The 19,984-nt window shown below is 46.9% G+C and overlaps 1 protein-coding gene across 1 annotated transcript; it reads right to left on the bottom strand.

Moving 5' to 3' along the window:
* Positions 1–1,936: 1,936 nt before the first annotated feature.
* On the bottom strand, positions 1,937–19,115 carry CTC1 (CST telomere replication complex component 1). The gene is made up of 24 exons (XM_056340877.1): positions 19,019–19,115; positions 18,794–18,942; positions 15,625–15,871; positions 14,601–14,797; positions 12,815–12,959; positions 12,123–12,422; positions 11,838–11,966; positions 11,289–11,515; positions 9,580–9,754; positions 9,295–9,495; positions 8,935–9,061; positions 8,619–8,733; positions 7,828–8,287; positions 7,382–7,471; positions 6,944–7,087; positions 6,589–6,659; positions 5,699–5,808; positions 5,223–5,388; positions 4,885–4,971; positions 4,641–4,800; positions 4,098–4,162; positions 3,676–3,838; positions 3,408–3,534; positions 1,937–2,491 (listed from the first exon to the last, which is right to left on the bottom strand). The coding sequence occupies exons 1-24, from the start codon at positions 19,037–19,039 to the stop codon at positions 2,331–2,333; spliced, it is 3,837 nt and encodes a 1,278-aa protein (XP_056196852.1). The 5' UTR covers positions 19,040–19,115; the 3' UTR covers positions 1,937–2,330.
* Positions 19,116–19,984: the final 869 nt, after the last annotated feature.

Raw genomic sequence — 19,984 nt, 5'->3', positions numbered from 1 at the left:
CAGGAAAAGCGTTTCCTGCAATACATCTGAGAACTGCTCCTTCAAACTCAGAGTGCTAAAAGTAAGCAAATCTTAATTGTCCCCAAATGGATTGGATTGATCCGTCTCACCTCGTGATTTCTCTGAATGTATGAATAAAACTGTAAACAACAGAGCAGCCAGCTATTCTTTCCAGTCTTCCAAGACTGTAACCAGACTCCTTTCTGAAAAAGAAGTTGTGAATGGCAAACCAGCGACGGGTTAGAACAACGCTAACAGGCTTGGAATCAGCGTTGGGTCCTCACCCTGGCAAAGGCAAACCGTGTCTGAAGTCCTGCGTGAGGACCGATGACGGCATTTGTGTAACGTGAAATAAAAGAGGAGCAGATGAGTAGCGAGCGTGGCAGCAGACAGAAGACTAGCATACATCATGAGGAAAAGAGGGAGGCTGGTAAGGTACTACTGGAAAGTTCAAAGCCAGAAGTAAACACAGTTATTAAACATAGATAGGGCTAGAGAGAGAAATTTGCCTTTTTTGTTTTTAAATATGTCTCTGTTATTAGCACTTCCTATTTCTGTAGCACTGCTACTATGTTATTCGGATTGCAGGACTACTTTCAGTTGCACTTTTAAATCAGATTTTGATCTCTTCATCTTACATCACTTACGGTCAACATTTTCCTCAGGCTGAGATAGTTTATTGGGGGTGTTCGTTTTGTTTTCTTCAGAGAGGGTAGGGGTGTAAGCAAAACCTTTGCTATTTTGCAGAAAGCACCTACAGAAAAAGAGACTGTCACAGCAAAGCTTGTGTAGACCTTTGCTTTAAGCATCTTTAAGATGGAGGCTCAGAACTTTGCTGAATGGTGGCATCTGTCAGGTCTTGTACCGCTTGAGAGGGAAGATACTTCTACTTCACACATGCTCAGTAAAGCCACTGCCTGAAGTTTAATACAGAGCTCAAACTACAGGGGGAGGGGGAAAGGCAGGGGGGAAACACTGAACAAACAAAACCCAAACCAGCATACCTGTTTACACATGCTGTTGGCACTACACACCAAGTAAGGTAGGGGAGTAATTACATGGATGTAATTTTGCCAAAAGCAGGGCAGAATGCTTGGTCACTGCTGCAAGCAGATGGGAGAGAGGAATCTTCAAATGGTGATCTCCCCCGTGTTGCAGCAGCTAGTCTGCCGTGCCGCCTGTCATAGTCTTCCTCATGAGGAACAGACGGGCCAGGCTGTAGCATGTTGTGAGGCTGTATCACAGCTCACTGCCTTCCTCTTGTTACCAGCCCCACTGCTTAAGCTGCAGAGCAATACCCATATAATGCTGCGATTTAAAACCATGACTTAGAACAACAGACCCATAGAATCATTTAGGCTGGAAAAGATCTAAGATCATAGAGGCCGCCTGTTAACCCAGGACTGCCAAATCCACCCCACGCCATGTCCCTAAGCACCATCCATGGGTGGATTTGAACACTTCAGGGCTGGTGATTCCACCACATCCATGGGCAGCCTGTCCCAATGCTTGACCACCCTTTTGGGGAAGAATTTTTTCCTAATATCCCATCTAAACCTCCCCTGGTGCAACTTGAGGCTGTTTCCTCATCCTGTCATTTCTTACCTGGAAGAAGAGACCTACCCCCACCTGCCTACAACCTCCTTTCAGGTACTTGTAAAGAGCAGTAAGGTTCCCCACTGAGTATCCTTTTCTCCAAACAGTCTCCTTTAATCTCCAAACAGTAACTTACTCACTTCCCTTCTCTTCTTGGAGGAAGGAAGTGCTTGAAAAACATAATTTTAACAATTTCAATTAGGTTAAGAAGACCATCCCCTGTGCCAACTGTACAGTTTCACATGAAGACAGCAAATGTTCTGCAAAACGCCTGGCTCTGGCTCAGAAACCAAGGATCTATGTTCTGCCTCATTCCCCATACAACAAGTAACACCGTATCTATTTTAGTATCAAGGTTTATTTAAACTGTAATTTAATAGCTTTTTTTAGTAGTTACTACCATATAAAATACACCCATTGTGTGCCCTAGGCCCAAAGCAACGGGTGGTGTGTAGAAAGTATCACACATCTCTCTCCCAAAACACAGTCCAGTACCGCTGGTGGCAATGCCCCAGAGTGACCAACCATTCAGGAGTTCCACAAGCCACAGCTTCTTGATTGCAGCCTTCACCCTGTGCTCACAGGCCAGTGTTCCCACCGGAAAGGAGATTTAAAAAAGCTCCCAATCCCAGTAGGTGTTTCCATAATTCCTCTCTCACTGGGAGAGATGTTAAGCAGTGGCTCCTGCTCAGCAGTGACTAGATGTCTTCCTTACCCGCTCGCTGTTCGCCCGCTCAGCAGTGACTGGATGTCCTCCTCATCCTCTCGCGGTTCAGATACCTGAAGGCGTCTTGTCCCACCTCCTCCACGTTCAGGCACAGCAGGCTCACGTAAGGCCCCACTTGTGACACAAACTCCACTTCACCGCACTGAAAATTTCTCAGCTGGAGTGGAGCTGACAGGGAAAGATCCGACCTGTAACAACTCAGCAGAGGGCTCTCGCTCTGCTCTAGCACACAGCAGCAGGAGTTGCTGGGGGAGAAGGCCTTGCAGCAGCTGCTTGCCATCTGCTAGACCTCAGGGACGGCATGATTAATGGATCCAGGACGTAAGCAGATGAATCCATTTGGCCAGCGTCCCTCCAACTTGGAGGAAACAGGCTTTCTACACTATGGAATGCTGCTCACATAGCTGATGCACTGAGCTTTGTATCTTCTATCGCCATCAGCAACCTGGCCATACAATGTTGCATGATGGCCAAAAGATACTATCTCCACAGCACAGCATCCTCTGGTGAGCTCAGTAAATCAACCCCTGCGGCACCTGGACTCGTACTCAAGCACTAGTGTGAGCACAAGCAGCTAAGAAGAACGTTCCCTTAACACAGCAACTGCACCGCTGTGGCAGCATGGGCTCAGACATCAGCACCCATGAATTCAGAACTCTTCAGCACTTTAAATTCTGTGGCCACGGTGAGGATTTCCAGGCTTAGTCTTGACTTTACCTGCTGTCCTGTCTGAAGGCAAAACCCACTTGCTCTGAGCAGGCCGCACAGTAACCCTGGCTGGCCAGAAGCCCGTCCCATCCACGGACTGGGAACCTTGCTCTAAACCAGCTCTATGCTTCTGTGTAAAGTGGAGAAATTAACATTGCTGTGGACAGTGACTTTTATAATATTATTTCTGTGGTTTTGTAACCACAGTTCTGCCAAGACCATCTTAGCTCTACACTACAAAATTCACAATTCCCTTGAAATCCTCCAAAGACCTTGCTCTGTGGGCAGAAGGCAGCTCTCCTTCCCCAGCCTGGTGAGATGTCTCCTCCCCTCCTTCCCATGCTAAATATTACAAAACCCAACAGTACTTGCTTACCAGGTTGCAGAATCTTGGAGGGCTTCCTGTCCAGGCTGAAATCCAGCAGGATAGGGCGACAGATGAGAGGACTCCTGCACAGGCTCCTCAGGTAGCAACCAATGAGATCCCCAGGTTCCTCTACACACTGAGGAAGGAAAGGGCATGTTACCAGCGAACGTGTAGAGGGAGAGAGGGAGCCACTGGAACACCCACAGCAAAGAGAAATCCAGTCCAACTGAGGCTCGAGCCCAGCACACTGCAATCCCTACTGGAATAACACACTCACCCCCGTGCCAGTAGCTTCCCCGTGCTGGACGGACACGCTGCCCCTGCTCTGCACACAGTTCTGCACCATTTCCCACTCGAGAAGGCTCAGGCCCAGCATTGCTGCCACGTGCTGGTTCTTGCACAGCACCAAAGCTTCACCCGTTCCGTCCTCCACCAGCACCCTATGAAGTGAGCAGCCAGACTAAGATGCGGAAGGAGGCCAGGACAATGCCTGGCTCCCTCACCAGGGTCACGTCCCAGACAACAGATCTCAGTAGAGAGAGACATGGAGGGTTGTTCACATCTGGGAAGACAGGACAACGCTAACTTCTACCTTTGCTCTTCTGTCCACCTCCCATCGGTGATCTGATTTTCTCCTCCCCTCTGTGACTTGTTCCCTCCTACCCACCTCTCACCGTACCCGATCTCCACAGCGCTTACCGTGCACTGGCTTGCCTCACGCCTGTGTGTGATGGACATGGTGGATTGTGTCGGGTGCACCTCCCCTGAAGAAAGAGTAAAGCTACAGCTATGTATGGGTGGATATAAAAGAGAGAAGGGGAAGAGCCACTGCTTCGTTTAACCCTCCCCTAATTAAGTATGCAAAGGATTAAAGAACTTCACTGCATTTCCAGTGAGTGTCTTGGGAAAAGTTTGTATGGGGAGAAAAATCACCTGCTGCAAGGTGCTGAACCCCAACAGCAGTGAACATGGGAAAAGCAGAGCATTAACAGGGTAGGATTCTCCCCTTCGGTGTCCTCACCTCACCCCCACTCCCAGCTGCCAGCCTGCCTGGAATCAGATACATCTAATCAGCTGTCACTCTGGTCCCTTTCTAACATTCAAGTCCTTCTCAGACACTGGGAAAAGAGGTTTTGGAACTGGGATAGGAACTCTTATTTCTTCTACACGGTAGCAAAGGCTATGTCAGAGTAGAAAATCTGAAAGGCTCCTCACAAATTATCTCTGTGGAAACTTGAATACCTCTTTGAAGATGCTGCTGCAAAGTGAGCAAACCCATTGCAGAGACAGAGCCAGTACGCAGGACAAGTGGCATAAAATCCGTGCCTGGTGCAGGTTTTGCAGGTGAGACTGCAAGCTGGATAGGAACACTAGTGAGGGGGGGGAGGCTTCTCCTGCAGGACTAGAAGAAATAGGAATGTGAGAAGCTCAGAACACACAAACCTTTCTTGGGACCCTGTAAGGTGGGAACAGGCCCTGGACTCACCTGGAAGGAAAAGGCAGGTGAGAAGCTGGCAGGGATACGATACTCACACAGCTGGAGGCAATGTATGTGCAATAAACATTATGGAATCTGCAATATGAAGGAGCAGATGTCAGAAAGAGCTTGTAGAAACCAAGCCACTCAGTTTTCTTGGGATGACTGGGCTGGTCTTCATCTGTAACATGGTAGGAGAATAATCTGTAGTAAGGGATTAGGAGGCACACAGGTATGGACAAGGGATAAGGAAGGTCCATGTGAGAGGAGAGATTAAGAGATGGTTTCAAAAACAGTAAGACAGGTCAGAGCTGTGGCCTAGATCAGGGCTCCAAAACCAGAGGTACCTTGAGATTTTACGTTCCACGTTCTGGAAGATGATCTTGGCTCCAGGTAGCAAACCCCAGAGCTGCCTGAGACAGGTGGCAGCAATGTAAATGTCCATGACGACAGGGCAGCCTGGAGCTACTGAGATGGTAAGCTTCACGCTGTGGTCACTGGCGAGCAGACTCCCTGAGGAGGCACAGAATCGCAGACACAATGAGCTCGCTCACACGCCAGTAGCATAATCTGTCGCTGCGCTGGACCTGCTAGAGGTGTTTTCCCTCCCACCACTGTTTGACCTCACAGATTTTCCAGGTACAGTATTCCCCTTCCTATCCCCAACACACATGCAGTGTGCAGTTTCCCAGGCCTCTGACACGCAATGGGATGCAACATCCTGGCATATTTCCACTATTCTCAGATACAGGAGCACAGTTAGTCAAGTGCACTGCCTCTCTGGAACAGAAAGAATCAATCCATTGTTACTCGGCAATCTTACCTTTCTGCTTCTGAAGGCCAACAGTTACAGATGGCTTCTCATTCTTGGGAGAGGCACACAGGCTCCTCTCCACGATCTCACCGGAGACAGAAACAAGGGAACCTGTGAAACTGAGAGCAGACCAGGATTTCTGTCCTGCCTGAAGACAAAGGGAGCGGAAGAAGGCCTAACTTCAAGAATGTCACAAAGGACAGGGTGAAGTGGAATGCTGTTGCTTGAGCTCGGTTTCAGGGGAACCTGCCCTTGAGCACCTGAGCTGCTGGACCGAGGGCAGCTTCGTGCAGCCTGCCCCACCCAGGGACATGAAGTCCCTTTAACTCACTTTCCGCTTCTTCAGACTCAGCAGTGAAGAAAAAGGGAGAGACGTTACAGCCTTCCTATCTGCTTAACTCCTAATTGTTCTTCTTGATTAGAGGAAGAAGCCAAGCAAAGAGAAACTCAGTTTACCATAAGGCACTGGTGAAGGTTTCAGTGCGCATGCATATCACCCCAGATTAAAGATGCTTTGGACAGAAAAGCTTCTAACCCTAGTATTTGTTTGAGCAAGACTGCTAAAACAATCAAAAACCATCATACATTCAGCCTCATTTTCCCTGCTGTGCCTGTTTCACTTCTGACAGGAATTTAGGATAGACCTTAGGGACCTAGTCCACACCAGTAGTAGCTCAAATTTCTCCTGGACACCATTTTGCAGTCCTGTCATTGGCAACCCCTTCAGCTTTGATAAACAGGATGGGGGCAGCCTGGACTACTCACACATCAGATTTCCCCACCATATTCCCAGGGCAGATAATTCATTGCTGTTCAGTGTAGGACTGTCTCCAGCAAAGACGAATACAGACCCATTCCCTCAGACATGGTCATATGTCATCTGGGGCAGACCAACATACCTGTTGCTAAGGACTTCTGCAATGGAGGAAATTCTCTGGCCCATGCCTGCCAGCACCGACCTGGCTGCCAGCTAGAAGTGAGGGAGACAGCCTCAGATGATTGCAGTTTATAGCTAGCCCCAGCTAGAGCAGTAAAGACAAGCTCTGTGTGCTTAGAGCCAGGTCAGGTAACTGATGCTTCCTCCCCAGATTAATTCTGAGGCAGGAAAATGCAAAGCCCAGCAGCAGCCTCTGATGGAGCTTAGAGCAGAACGGTCTCGTCAACAAGACATTCTGTATTGGTAATTTTCTGAGCTAGTTCTGGAGAGATCTACAAGTTGCCTGTGAAAGCGCAGAGCAATAAGGCACTGCATACCTGGTGCTCAGGCAGACAGGAGATCCATGTCTCGTGCTGTAACTGCCAAGCATCTTGGACAGGCAGGCACAGGGGGCAGGATGACTTGCTCAGGAACTTTAATGGCACGGGTGGAGAACAGAGCTTGTCAAACACTTCCAAGTCCTGAGGAAAGGGTGATAAGGCAAGAAAGAAGACTATTAAAGGAAGAAGATGAAAGCTATAAGGGAAAAAAAATGGCCACTAAAGAAAAATGCTTTAAAGGAAAAAAAAACCCAACCCACTGAACTCTTTGAGTTCTAAGAATTTTAACCAACCACAGAACTGAAGCAGTTCCCTGGCAAGATGGATGGGAATTCCAAGCCTTGAAAAGAGCTTAGTCACCCTCTGACTCCTTGACTCCCACACACAGTTCAGCAACATCTCCAAGATGAAACAGTGAGACAACCTCTCTCTTACCGAGCAGCAGGGCACAATGAAGCGATACAGTCCACCCAGGTGCAGAAATGGAAACCATCGTAGAGACTTCCCCATAAAGAGCAGTAGTGCCTGCAGGGGAGGGGAGGAGAAAGAGAGAAAAGGGCATGAGAAATGTGAGGGAAAAGGCAGGACATTTAAAAATACAGCAAGACGAGAGCAAGTCCAGCAGAGGATGTCTTGACTGAGAAGTAAGGTTAGCACCATCAAGGGTAAGAAAAGGTGGATGCATTTACAGGAAGGTGACAAAGAGGAGATGGAACTCCCTTGGGGTGGCACAAGGAAGCTGCCTGCACAAACATACATCTGTAGCCAACACATAACCACTTTCCCATGGATCAGGAATCTAGACAATTATCACACAGGCTCCCTGAGGCACCATCTCCCAGCCTTATCAAACCACACCCCAAAGATGCTTCCTGCCTCACTTCTTGCCGTGCCACGCCCTCCTCTCCATCACAGCCAGTCTCCTCCAGCTCTGGTAAGCTCCCGATGTCGCTGGGGTGGCTCCAGAGCCGAGGTCTGCCCAGCCACAGCACCGTGGCTTGGAAACTGCACTGCAGCTCCTGTTCCTCTCCACCTTCTTCTCTGGGTAGTTGGTAATTGCGTGACATAAGACCCTCTTTCTGGGTAACCAAGAACAGATGAGACACACAGCTGGTTCTAGCGCTGCTCTGATCCCCCTGACAGTTCTCATCTCTGTCAGTATCTGGTTTGGGATCCTCCAACTTCAGCATTTTTGCCTTCGGGGATTCCAGCTCAGGTATTAAGCTGCCATCACCCCTCTTCCTCAGAGAGGAGCTGTTTCTGCTCCTAAGGCCTTTCTGCATTGGTCCTTCAGCAGCACGGAGAACCTGAACATCCTCAAAGTAGAACTGCACGTAGACACTGAAATGACAAATGGTAGCAGTGAAACTCCCCATTCTGTGATTGCCCAAAACAAGTGGGTTTCTGGGAAAAGTACTTCTGGTGAGTGCCCCACAGCTATTCAGCAGGAGCAGCGGGGATGGGTGAAGTAGAAGGCAGCCACCAGGCTGGGTGTATTCTGAACAAGATGCTGGGTTTGCTGTTGACAAAGATCTCTTTTTCTGCAAACAGCAAAGGACAGATTGCTTTGGCACTGAAATACTATGCTGATAAGCAGCTTTACCATCGTCCAAAATAGCTGTGGAACTGGAGAGTGATGATTTTACTTGCACACTGAATAAAAGGGACTCACCTGGTTTTTTTCTCCCTCACATGCTCCAGATTTCCTAGGTGCTCCGAGGAAGGAAAATCAGTCTGAAGGAATCTCTCTACTATGAGCTGGTAGTTTTCCACCTGCAAGAGCGATCCTGCAAACACATCAGAGAAAGGAGCTGAGCTAATAAAAAGAGAACATAAACCCAGTAAGCTCAATTTCCTCATTTTGAAGTCACAAGGCCAGGCAGTGACAGTTCAGCATCTCTATACCAAGTCTCTTCTTCCTTATTTTGGAGCTGGATGGCAGAACAGCAAAACTCAGCACTCTCAAATTTAGTCTTAGTAGGACATACCTATGAGAGCTGTATGGGCAAAGGGGCTACCATCCTTATGGGATATCACACAGGAAAGCCAGCTGCTGCTGTCCTGCAGCTGGAGGTTACTGCTCCTGGAGGAGACTCTCAGCACACCCAGCAGTATCTGCAACAGAAAGGAAGCTGCAAAGAGCATCAAACACTTGCCATCTTTGAAGGCTATAAATCAAAGCGCGTAGCAGCAGCCCAAATTCAGCCCGTGTTCAACACACCGCAGGTGAGGAAACCAGTGTTGTTCCCTAACAGGAGGAACAGGCATGCATCAGACAGGGCGCTGGATGGCATGGGTAGAACCAAGAGCTCTCAAGGCACAGACAGTAAAGGGAATACGGCACTTACCAGCCGGGGCTGGAAACTTCCTGCTGAGAGTGTGCAGTAGGACCAGGCCAGTCTGCGATTCAGCTCCTGGGTGCCCATGTGCTGTGCCTCCGAGGGGGAGAGCACCTGTGACGGGCTGAAGCCTTCCCAGCTCTTCTGTTCTGCCATATGGCGAATTTCAGACAGAGATGGGGCCTGGCATGGGGGGTTCAGGGTCAAATACTAAGAGAGAAGAAAGAAAGAAAGAACCAGCCGAGTTTATTCCCATCAGACAAACAGGGAACAGCTCACAGAGCGTTTACTCACCTTCCGCAGCGGACACTGGTGTGTTTTTCCTAGGATTTCACTATAAACATCTCTTGCTTCCCCTCTGTCTGGCACCATAGCTTGCAGAAGGGGGACAACGAACTTCTCAGCAGCTGTAGGGTTTCGGCGCGTAGACCTAAGCAACGATCGATGATGCCTAAAGAAACAAGAAAACCTGAAAAAAATTACAACAGTTAGAAGCATTAGTACTTTCAGTGAGTTCTGCACGTAAGTCAGAGATTCTTTCTGCTTGTTATGGGTGAATGTGCTATGTAGGACAAGAACTACAGACAGCACAAAAAGAGCATGAAGTGATTAAAAAAAGGAACATTTAAGGCTGATGCAGATTTATGTCAGGCAGGCAGACAAGGAACAGGAAAATATGGACAGAAATGGACAGACTGGCAAAATCTTGAAACTCAAGCGGGCAGAAAAAACCCCTAATCACCCCAAAATAACCTCTAAGTCACACAAAATGGATGTCCATGCATTTTGGCTAAGCTTGATATGATTACTTATGTTAGGTATACTCAGCGTTCTTTTAGAAAAGGTAAAAAAGAATAAAAATTCACAAGACAAATAATTGCAGATTGCTCTTGTTCCAGTATTTTTCTTGTGTTGCATCCCTTTCCAGAAGTTCAGCTCACTGCTTTTGAATGCCTGGAAGTGATCACACTGCCAGTCACAATATGACTTAATAACATAAAGTGAACTCAAATAAAAAGATATAACAACCCACTCACTGGAACAATTTTCAAGCAGTAGCAGGACTTAGCAGTCACATTTAAAGAAAGTGAAAAAGCTAATAAAAACTGAAACTTATAGCTAGAATCATGCCTGAGGCAAAACTGAAGCAGTTTTATTGGAAAGCATGGAAAGAATTTTTATTCTACAGTGCCAGTAAAGCATAGGAAGGCTGAGGATTCTGTGAACTTGACTGCCAGAGATGAAATATATACATTTTAGTTTTTAAAGTCCAAGGCAGCAGTTACAGTGATCAACCACAACTACTGCAAAAAACAAATATTTTCACTGACAGAACCCAGAAGTAAACCCAGAAGTAAACCCAGAAACGGGCCCACAGCTGTCGCGCAAACAGAATGCAGCCATCCAGGAGAGCAGGAAGCCATCTGGAAGACCCAGAGATAAGCAAAAATGTGGGAAAATCTGCTAAGACAGAGGCTCTCAAACAAATGCTCACTCTGCTGGCAATACTCAGAATATCTCAGCGTGATATTCCGAGCAGCTGCTGCTGCTGCTCCTGTGAGTAGCCAGGACGCAAGAGCCTTTATATTGGTTGTGATCTGGCTGTAGCAGCAGTCTCCATCTCCAGCCGCAGCACCCACCTTGATTTGCCAAGCAAACAATATTGGCAGGCAGACAACCCTACAGTCCCTCTGTGTTTCAGGGCAAAACTTGCTACGCAGAAGTACGTGAGCACATGACCTGGAGTGCTGCAGCTTCCCGAGAGCAGTGGGCTAACGGCACATGCACTTGAAAAATATACAGGATTTTCTCAGCAGAGCAACTGCAAGGTAGAAGCAACTGGATATGATGTGAAATGTAGATAAAGGGCTGGCTTAGGCCAGTAAACCAGCAGCAGCAATTATCCAAGCACAGTAATCTTATGAACCCTTGGTCTAGAAGACACCCAGATAGCCTACAAAGCACATCGACATGTAGCCTGACTTCAGAAGAACTCTTCTCACCTCTTCTCAAATGCCTCCAGGAGGCTCACCATCCAAAGGTAGAGTGGCATACCAAGATTGTAGTGGAAGAGCAGCTGTAAGTAGAGATTTCCTGAAGAGGCTAGTGGCTGGTAAGGGGTGCTGAGCCTCGAAAAACTCTTCAGCACAACAGTGCTGCTCAGGCAAGCACAAAGTGCAACAAAAGGGAAGGATACCAGAGGCTTCTGCAGGAGGTGGACATCGGTGAGCTGAGATACACAGACATACAGATTAAGAGAAGGAGATAGCTAGTCTGCCACCACTCCCCAAAACCATCACCCCATCCTAAACCCTCTGTCACTCTACTGGATTGTTCATAAACCTACTGGGTCTGAGTAACCCGGCATGGAATCAGGTAATAATCATTTTGACTCTCATGACCAAGCCCAGACAGTAAGATCCCCAATTTTGTTCCAGATACTTGCTGAAATAATTCCAGTGTTCCCATACTCTTCTGTTGATTCACACACTCGTGAGCCGTCACCAGGGCCTGAGTCTTTTCCACTGAATGCCTCGTAAGTCTCAACTTACCTCCACACATGCTCCTGGTCGGAGTCCACGTGCAGAGTTCAACAACTGCTGGTAAGCAAGGCACAAGCAGACCTTGTTATCCAGCAAAAAGAGACCAGCTTGGATGTTCAGTATTTCAGTGACATGTCCCTAGACAGCAAAGAGAAAGTTACAGGAGTCCCAGAATATGAGACTCATAGGCCTGAGCAATAAGGAAATAAATTCGTGATGAAAGTAAGACCTTGCAGGCCAGAAGCTGAAACTCTGGAGCACAAGTGGGCGAAGGCTAACGCTATGAATCCTTACCACATATGAGATGATCTTGGATCCTTTTGCTGATCTTGGCCTCTCTTCAACTCCCAGCTGCAAAGAGTTACTGAGCTGCTCAGCAGTCTCAGGGTAAGCAGACTGAGTGGATTCTCCTTGCCAAGCACTGTCCAGCGGCTGCTCCCTCACCTGCTCTGCACAGTAGGGCAGAAGGCAGGAAGAAACACCAGTGACAAATATTCTTCGTCCCAATTTCTTCAGGCTGGACATAGTCAGGTCTGTTATTGTGTACCTGTGACCCAGCTGGAGGATATGGTGCCACACCAGCTGGTTGGGCTTCTAGGGCAGAGAAACCAGAAATGCAACATCAGCGTCTCCTGCACTGGAAAAAATTCTTCCCGAGCCCGATAACCTCACTCAAGAGAACTTTTCCTTCGAAAGAATGGCCCCACACTTAGTGGAAGGATGACATCTACAAGATGTTCAGGGACATGGCAACTGCATGAGGGAGGAGGGCTGTCTTTCTGCAGGGCATGGAACTAGACTTCTTGCATACAAGGGCTATCATAGGCTGCATGGAATAAAATAAATAAATAAATTAATAAAATAATTGCTAGTAAAAGGAAAACTAAATCAAACTGGGAAGTCAAAGGCAAGCTTCAAAGAATTGATCAACTAGCACATACACAGATACATATGGTAAATTAGTAAGCAAAATTCCAAGGACTTACCTGCACCAGCACAGGGAACCAAACAGCTGAGGTGAAGCACTTTAGAAACAAAAAGAAGAATGTCTTGTGGTGAATACAAAGGAGAGGCCCGAGTCTGGTCAATTCACCTGCCACAGTGACCTTGGATCTTTTCTGACATAAAACCCTAGATGACAATTGAGGAGGCAAAGGAAATCAGAGGTGAAAGAACTCGCAAGTTATCTCAAAAGCAAAATAAACAGATACGCAGCATACACTTTCTGGAAATAAAGGATCCAACAAGGTAATATGGATCATCTATCAGGTTTTTGAAATAGTATTTGGCTACAAAATTCTTAATTTAACCTTTTTATACTTAATTCCTTTAAGATTTTTAAAAAAAAACTTAGTATTTGAAGACAGCAGGGTTGTTTTGAAGACAGCAGGGTTGTTTTGAACAAATCCACATGTTCCATGATAATAGCCAAATTATAAAAAGCTCTACCTCAAACAAGAAGCTAATTATAAGTCAAAAGGAGGGGAAAAAAAGAGCCACAATTCTTCAGCAGAAAACAGAATCCTGCTTTGCAGATCCATGGAATAGGACACTGTGGAAGCCCTAAGCCTGTAAACAAGAGAGGCCTGAAAGCAACCACAGAGCCTTCCTAACAAACTCGGCAGAGGGTGAAAGAGCAGCAAAATGGAAAGCAGATGAGAGAAAGGTGACATTTCTTTAGTCATTTCTGTTGTCATTTCAAATCTTGCTTAAAAAAATTAAAATAAAAAATCATTTCAAGCAAACAAACATTTGTCCTTTTATTTGCCATTTTCCTTTCAACTCCTACTGGACTTGAATATAAGCATCCCACTTACTTTAAAAAAAAACACATTCTTGATTCAAAAACATATAAACAATTATCTAACTTTATGACTTTTAAAAAAAGAAACACCAGGATGTCTACACACACTAGTACCAGCACTTTATTGGTAACATTTTTAAAGAAGGAAAATGTAAAATTGGTTAGATACCAGGCAATAGCAGAGGAACTTTATGTTAAAAGCCTGAAAGCATACACTGAAAAATGGTAACAGTATGCTTTAGAAAGTTCTGTCAAGCTAAATCAAACACTTAAACTTTAAAATAAGTTTCTCACAAGCAGATAAACCCAATTAAAACAAAAGATAACTAAAAAGACTAAAGCAGCCTGACTAGTGACATTTTATTGTTATGAAATTACACCAAGAATTCTTTACTCAAGATGATAAAACATGACCTAGTACAATTTGAAAATACCAACTTCGGTAAGATTTGCCATTCCATTGACTACATTTTCACATACTGTAAATATTATTTCCACTAAAGACAAGTTACTCTTGTCAGCTGACATTTAACTGGCACCTTTATCTCAGCAATCTGCTAAGAACCTGACTGGTGGTGTACATTAATTTCATATTAGAATCTATAATTACTTTCATTAACACTTTTGATTCACTGTAGGTCAATAAAAAAATCCTTGTGCTAATCAAGAGTGAATTTTAGCCTCAGTGAAAGTTGAATCATCACTTTGTTCTCATGTCCTTTATGTAATATATCCAGAAATACTTAAAATTTGTCTTACTTTGTCAAAATACAAAATAAAAACTTCAAATAAAGTCCTGGAAAACAGCTGATTAATGAAAAGTGGCTTTATTGTATAACTTTCACTTCCACCACTCACCGTTATGGTTCCACCTGTAGCAGAACCAGAATTTCGCTTTTCCTATGCCAAGTGCTCTTCATGTGCAGAGCCACAGTACTACGATGGAGTTGAGCATGCTAGGTGTTTACCTGGAGGCAAGCAGTGGCTCGTGTGATGCCGGGTGGGCAACTGGAATGCTGTCAGGCACTTCCTTTGGGAGATTTACTGGCACTGGATCCACCAGGATTTCCAAGTACCCTGCTGCGCTCTGGTCCATCTGTGGTATATATGACCAGCTTGGGAAAAGGAACAGTGACTCCAGCCACTCAAGTTCAACATGCAGGAGCTAAGCCAAAAAATAGTAAGATGAAAGCCTGAGATGAGTTAGAGTGTTTTTTCAGTGTTACTTACAGTGCTCATTACTAATTTGTCCTTGCACGCACATCACAAACACTTGTTCTGCTGCTGGGCTTCCTTACTAAATGAGAGCAGTGTTTTCCACCCATTCTCTCACCTTGCATGGAGAACTTCCGTTCTTCCAGATGCAAATCTGGAATTAATTCACTGCAATGCTTAGTTATTTTCAGACTGTTTTTCTAAAATTCTCATCTGCTTTCTTTTTCCCTGGGCTTTCAGTTAGAAGTTCATACCAACATAACTTTTTCCTAGTCTTCACCTCCTTGGAAAACACAACCTCGGTGCTTTTTCATCACCACTCTAGGGGTTACCTTTTATCTAGACTCCCCTTGCAATGACCTTCAGAAGCTTTTAATTCAATTGTCACACAAGCTATTATTTCCTGAAAGTATGTCATCAAAACAACCAGCACAACTCTCCAGAAAGTTATTTTTGCTCCACTAGTTGGAATTCAACAACCAGAGGGGAGTGCTATGACCTCCTGGTCTCCCAGAGCACCTTGTCTTCCTGAGAATTTAACAGGACTGTACATTAGGCTGTCTCTTTTTTCCAGGCCAGTGCATTCAATATTTGTTCTCCTAAGCAATGACAAATTTGACATGTTCTGCCCTCTCCCAGGATCCAAGCCTGCTGTTTTCTCCCTGTTACACAGATTTGTTACTTCCCACACTACAGACTTTGGCAAACCATTTGAAACCCCTGGTGGTTTGTGACACTGCCCCAGAAGTGGGAATAACCCTCAGCCTGAGGACATACCTCACATGGAATTATCCCAGTATTGTCTTTCACATATAGGCAGCCATCTACCAGGTCTTCTTTGTTCTCTTGACTTCTATCTGTTAAATAGCCAACCAGGATCAGGTAAGTCCTTGGCAAAGCACTCTGTGTGGGGAAAGCATCTCGTCCTTGATGAGCCCATTCTTTAAATTCATTAGTGCTCCAGGTCAGGTGGCTGCAGCATGGTATGCGCTGCTGATGCTGTAGGTCAGAGATGGAGATGAAACTGGAAAAAAACAAGAGTGAGAATACAAAAGGATGTAGGAAAGATCTCCATCTGCAAAGTTTGGTGATTGTAACGATCACTGCAGTGGACAAAGCTTGGCTAAGTCAGAAGAGCCTTAGCTCAGCTGGCATAGTCTGGTGATAACAGATGTCAAGAACCAAGTCAATTCACTGGAATTTATCAATGATCTCTCAGCTCAGTCAATATGTTTGTTCTGCTTAAGCATCCTCTCTGAAAAAAGACATCTTTTGCTACCACGGTTACCCAAACAGGCATGCAGAAGACTTGTGAAAAAAATAATTGAGAGTTAATAAAATGGAACATGTTTTCAAGTACACGTCAGGATAAGCGGGAAGAAGAATAGTCATTAGTTCAGTCATTTTTAGTCTGAATGGGAGACTCTGTGAGAAAACCCCAACAACAACTCAACTTACAGATAAGTAACGAACACAGGTAAATACAGACCAATTCCACCATTTTGTGCTAAAATTGCTGAACTGCAGTCGTGGTTTAACCCTGGCCAGCAACCAAGCACCATGCAGCCACTTGCTTACTTCCCCAGAGGGATGGGGAGGAGAATCGGAAAGGAATGTAAAACTCAGGGGTTGAGATAAGAACAATTTCATAGGTAAAGCAAAAGCCACGCATGCAAGCAAAGCAAAGCAAGGAATTCATTCACTGCTTCCCATCGGCAGGCAGGTGTTCGGCCATCCCCAGGAGAGCAGGGCGTAACAGCTACTCGGGAAGACAAACGCCATAATGCCAAATGTCCCCCCTTTCCTTCTTCCCCCAGTTTATATACTCAGCATGACATCCTATGGTATGCAATACTACTTTGGCTAGTTTGGGTCACTTGTCCTGGCTGTGTCCCCTCCCAGTTTCCCGTTCTCCTCCAGCCTTCTCGCTGGCAGGGCCCAAGAAACCAAAAAATCCTAGATTTAGTATAAACATACCCAGCAACAACTAAAAATGTCAGTATCCTATCAACATTGTTCTCACACCAAATCCAAAACACAGCACTGCACCAGCTACTAAGAAGAAAATTAACTCTATCCCAGCTGAAACCAGGACAAACTTATAGATTGGATAGCTTACACAATGCAAAGCTGAGAGAAAACAAAAAGAGTAATCTTAGACTGGACCTTCACTTGTAAGAACACAGCCAGGCTAGCCCTAATCTTCCTACCTACCCTCCTGGCTTTGGGGAGAGGGGAGAGAAGGAGATGTAACATCACATCAACCACATGTGAAGCCATCTGCAGTTTAGCATCTACCATGCTTAGACTGACCACAGTACCAAATATGGGAGAACAAGGCAACATCTTCAGTAGATTCTAAGCCTTTTCAATGTTTATATGACCACGGCAGCATTCATCACTGTTGTTTACATCCTGGCTCTCTACACTAGAAAATTAATGAATGTCCTCTGTCCATGCTAACATCAGCATTGAGTGAATACAAACTGGTCTCCAGCTAGTAATTTTGGTGCTTGTTTCCAGTGAGATTTGTTGATAATTTTAGGTTGTGAAACCGGAGATCTGTTCGCAACACCCACTTGCTCAGTAGCAAGCCACAAACAAATTCAAAGAGTATGAATTTGAAGTTTCATTTGATTAGTCAGGTATCAAATGTTCAAAGCCAGAAAGCAGTCTAGACAAGTGATGGGTCTGAATCAGCAATAAACAGTATTTCTATTTTAAAAAGTTAATCAGGATAGATAAATTTATGCAGGTACTTGTGTATTTAGCAGGAATTTGAACAGGAGGAAGATTATCTGAAAACTGCATCAGCAGACTGCTCCATCCTCAGAGACAGAGCAGCACCGGGAATACTACTGATAACTATGATCTTCAAGAACACAGTGCTGCTTGTTTTTGTCACATGCACTGACTGCTTTTTGGGAGAAACCTAAACTACACCAGTACACTGGATCCTGTTTATCACATACAGAGAAATAAATGGACTCCCTTCTGGTGCTCCACAGCTAGATAGTTAGCTTTGGATGTAGTGTGCTGCCCACAAACAGAATGTTGGCCTCATACAAGACAAGTATCAAGTACCTTCAACTCTTCTCTATGAATTCTCCTGATTATAAACTGAGCTCTGGTTTAAACATCATAAAACAGTCTATAGAAAAAATATGGCTTAGATGGTATCAGTTTAGCTGGTGTGAAAGACCTACCACCTAAGTTTATAAACTATTAGTATAGAATTATGGGCCCCAAGTCCCTAATCAATTCCAGTTGACCTTTGTCCCAAAACCAGTCAAGCCAAACTTTTCAATCTGGATCTCACTCAGCAAATTGCACGTTTTTCATGATGGTAAGCACCCAGAAGCTTTGTATCAGCTAAAATATCGACCACACTATCCTAGATTCCCTCTTTGTGAGAGCACACACTTGAAGGCAGACCTCAGCTGGCCAACAGCCTTGGAGACTGTGCCCAGGAACAGCCTCCTGAGCCGACTAGCAGCATCCAGCCGGGAAGCCGTCGTGCAAACGCTGTGCAATACAGAAGCTCACTCTCAGCGAGATGCCCTACTTTGGTTACAGCCTCTACCTACCGCAGACTAGCAGATACGGTACTTAATCATACCGCAAGAGTGATCGGGGGTGCATCGAAGCCAAGAAAAAGCATGTGGTTACCCGTCTTCGACGACATCCTTCCCACACCCAGCATCCGGGGCAGATGTCGCACACCAGCGAGCAGTGCTCGGCTGGTGGCTGCTGCTAAAGCCTCCACGCTGAGCTCCCGGGAGGGCCCCGCCGGCTGCGCTCCACTGGCCCAGGCCTGCAGCCGGGGCCCACAGCCGGGCCTCCCTTCGAAACGTGCCACGAGGGCCGAGGGCGGGCACCGGGCCCAGAGAGGGCACCCCCCGACTCCATCCCCTCACCCCTCTCCTCTTCTCGTCCCAGCGGTCACCTGTAGCCCAGCGGCAGTTCCCCGCCACCTGCGCTCCGCAGGCACCGCAGCACCGCGTCCAGCAGGGGAGGCTCCGGCCCGCCAGGCCCCTGACGGGCCGGGAGCGCTCTGTGGATGAAGTCCCGCGCCTCCCGCAGCCAGCGCTGCTCCTAGGGAGAAGCAGAGAAACGGGGCTTCAGCACCGTGTGGCGGGGAGGGCCCAGAGGCCCCCTCTGGCGCACTCACCGCCGCGCTGGACTCCGCCATGGCGGCGATAGGCCATGCTGCTCACGGCGTTCCCATGGCGACGCGGCGGCGGGAAGCGCGCAGGGCCTGCTGGGAGCACCGTCGAGCCGCGAGCCCGCCGGGCTCCGCCCCCCCCGCCCCGCCAGCCAATCCCCGCTGCCAGCCCCGCTCGGCGCTCCGCCCTCCCCTCGGCGGCGGCCGGGGCGCGGGGGCGGCACCGCCCCAGAGGTAAAAGGGCTCACGAGGGCGGGGGGGGCCCCGTTGCTCACCGGGGCTGTCCCTCAGGGAGAGGGATGGCGAGAAACGGGAACGCGGGAGGGTTCCGCAAGCCGGGAGTAAAGCGGCCGCCCTGGCAGGTTGAAATCCAGCGGCTGTGTGACAGGAGGGTGGAAGGCTGGGCTCGGTCCCCGCCGTGGCACGGAGCCTCGGGAAATACTGAAGGCCTGGCAGGCCGCAGGGAGGCGGGAGGGAGGGCAGCTGCCTTGGGCTTGGTTCTGGCAAAAGCTGGGAAGTGGATGTGTGCTGGTGCGTTTGGCGTTAATGTAAATGTCTATAACGTGCAGCAGGCTGTGAGATTGCTCTCCCCTACCCGAGCTGCACGAAGAGGCCAACGTAAAGGTCTGTGGGGATTTCTCTTGACACTTGTGTGGTTCTAGAGAAATACTTTTTCATTTTCTGGAAGGCTGAATCTCTATGGAGATGGAAGGTTGTGCCTTATCCACTCATGTGAGAGTATGTGATAAACCTGGAACAATCCATTAAAAATGTGATTTCTTTCTCCACAGAATGTACTGATTGGTGCATGAGAATTTTTCCTTTAGGGGCTAATTTTGTATTGTCCTGGTTCAAGGCAAGGAAATTAACTGGGCAAAACTTGGTAAACCTTTTCCATCTTTATCCCTGGAGATGGCTGCAGCCTGATAACAGGTTGTTCTATTTCCCTCCTTCCTGGAACCTGCAGCTGGA

The sequence above is a fragment of the Falco biarmicus genome, chromosome 5 (assembly GCF_023638135.1).
Source record: "Falco biarmicus isolate bFalBia1 chromosome 5, bFalBia1.pri, whole genome shotgun sequence".
NCBI lineage: Eukaryota > Metazoa > Chordata > Aves > Falconiformes > Falconidae > Falco > Falco biarmicus.
This window is presented reverse-complemented; position numbering and strand designations above follow the sequence as displayed.

Excerpts from the sequence above, each read along its gene's own strand:
- CTC1 (XM_056340877.1), bottom strand. The coding sequence starts at position 19,039 with ATGGCGGAGTCCAGCGCGGCG. Across the intron at positions 9,496-9,579 it reads ACCAGTGTCCGCTGCGGAAG|TATTTGACCCTGAACCCCCC; the intron begins GTGAGTAAACGC and ends CTTCTCTCTTAG. Across the intron at positions 5,809-6,588 it reads GCAGAAGTCCTTAGCAACAG|TTTCACAGGTTCCCTTGTTT; the intron begins GTATGTTGGTCT and ends GTCTGCTCTCAG.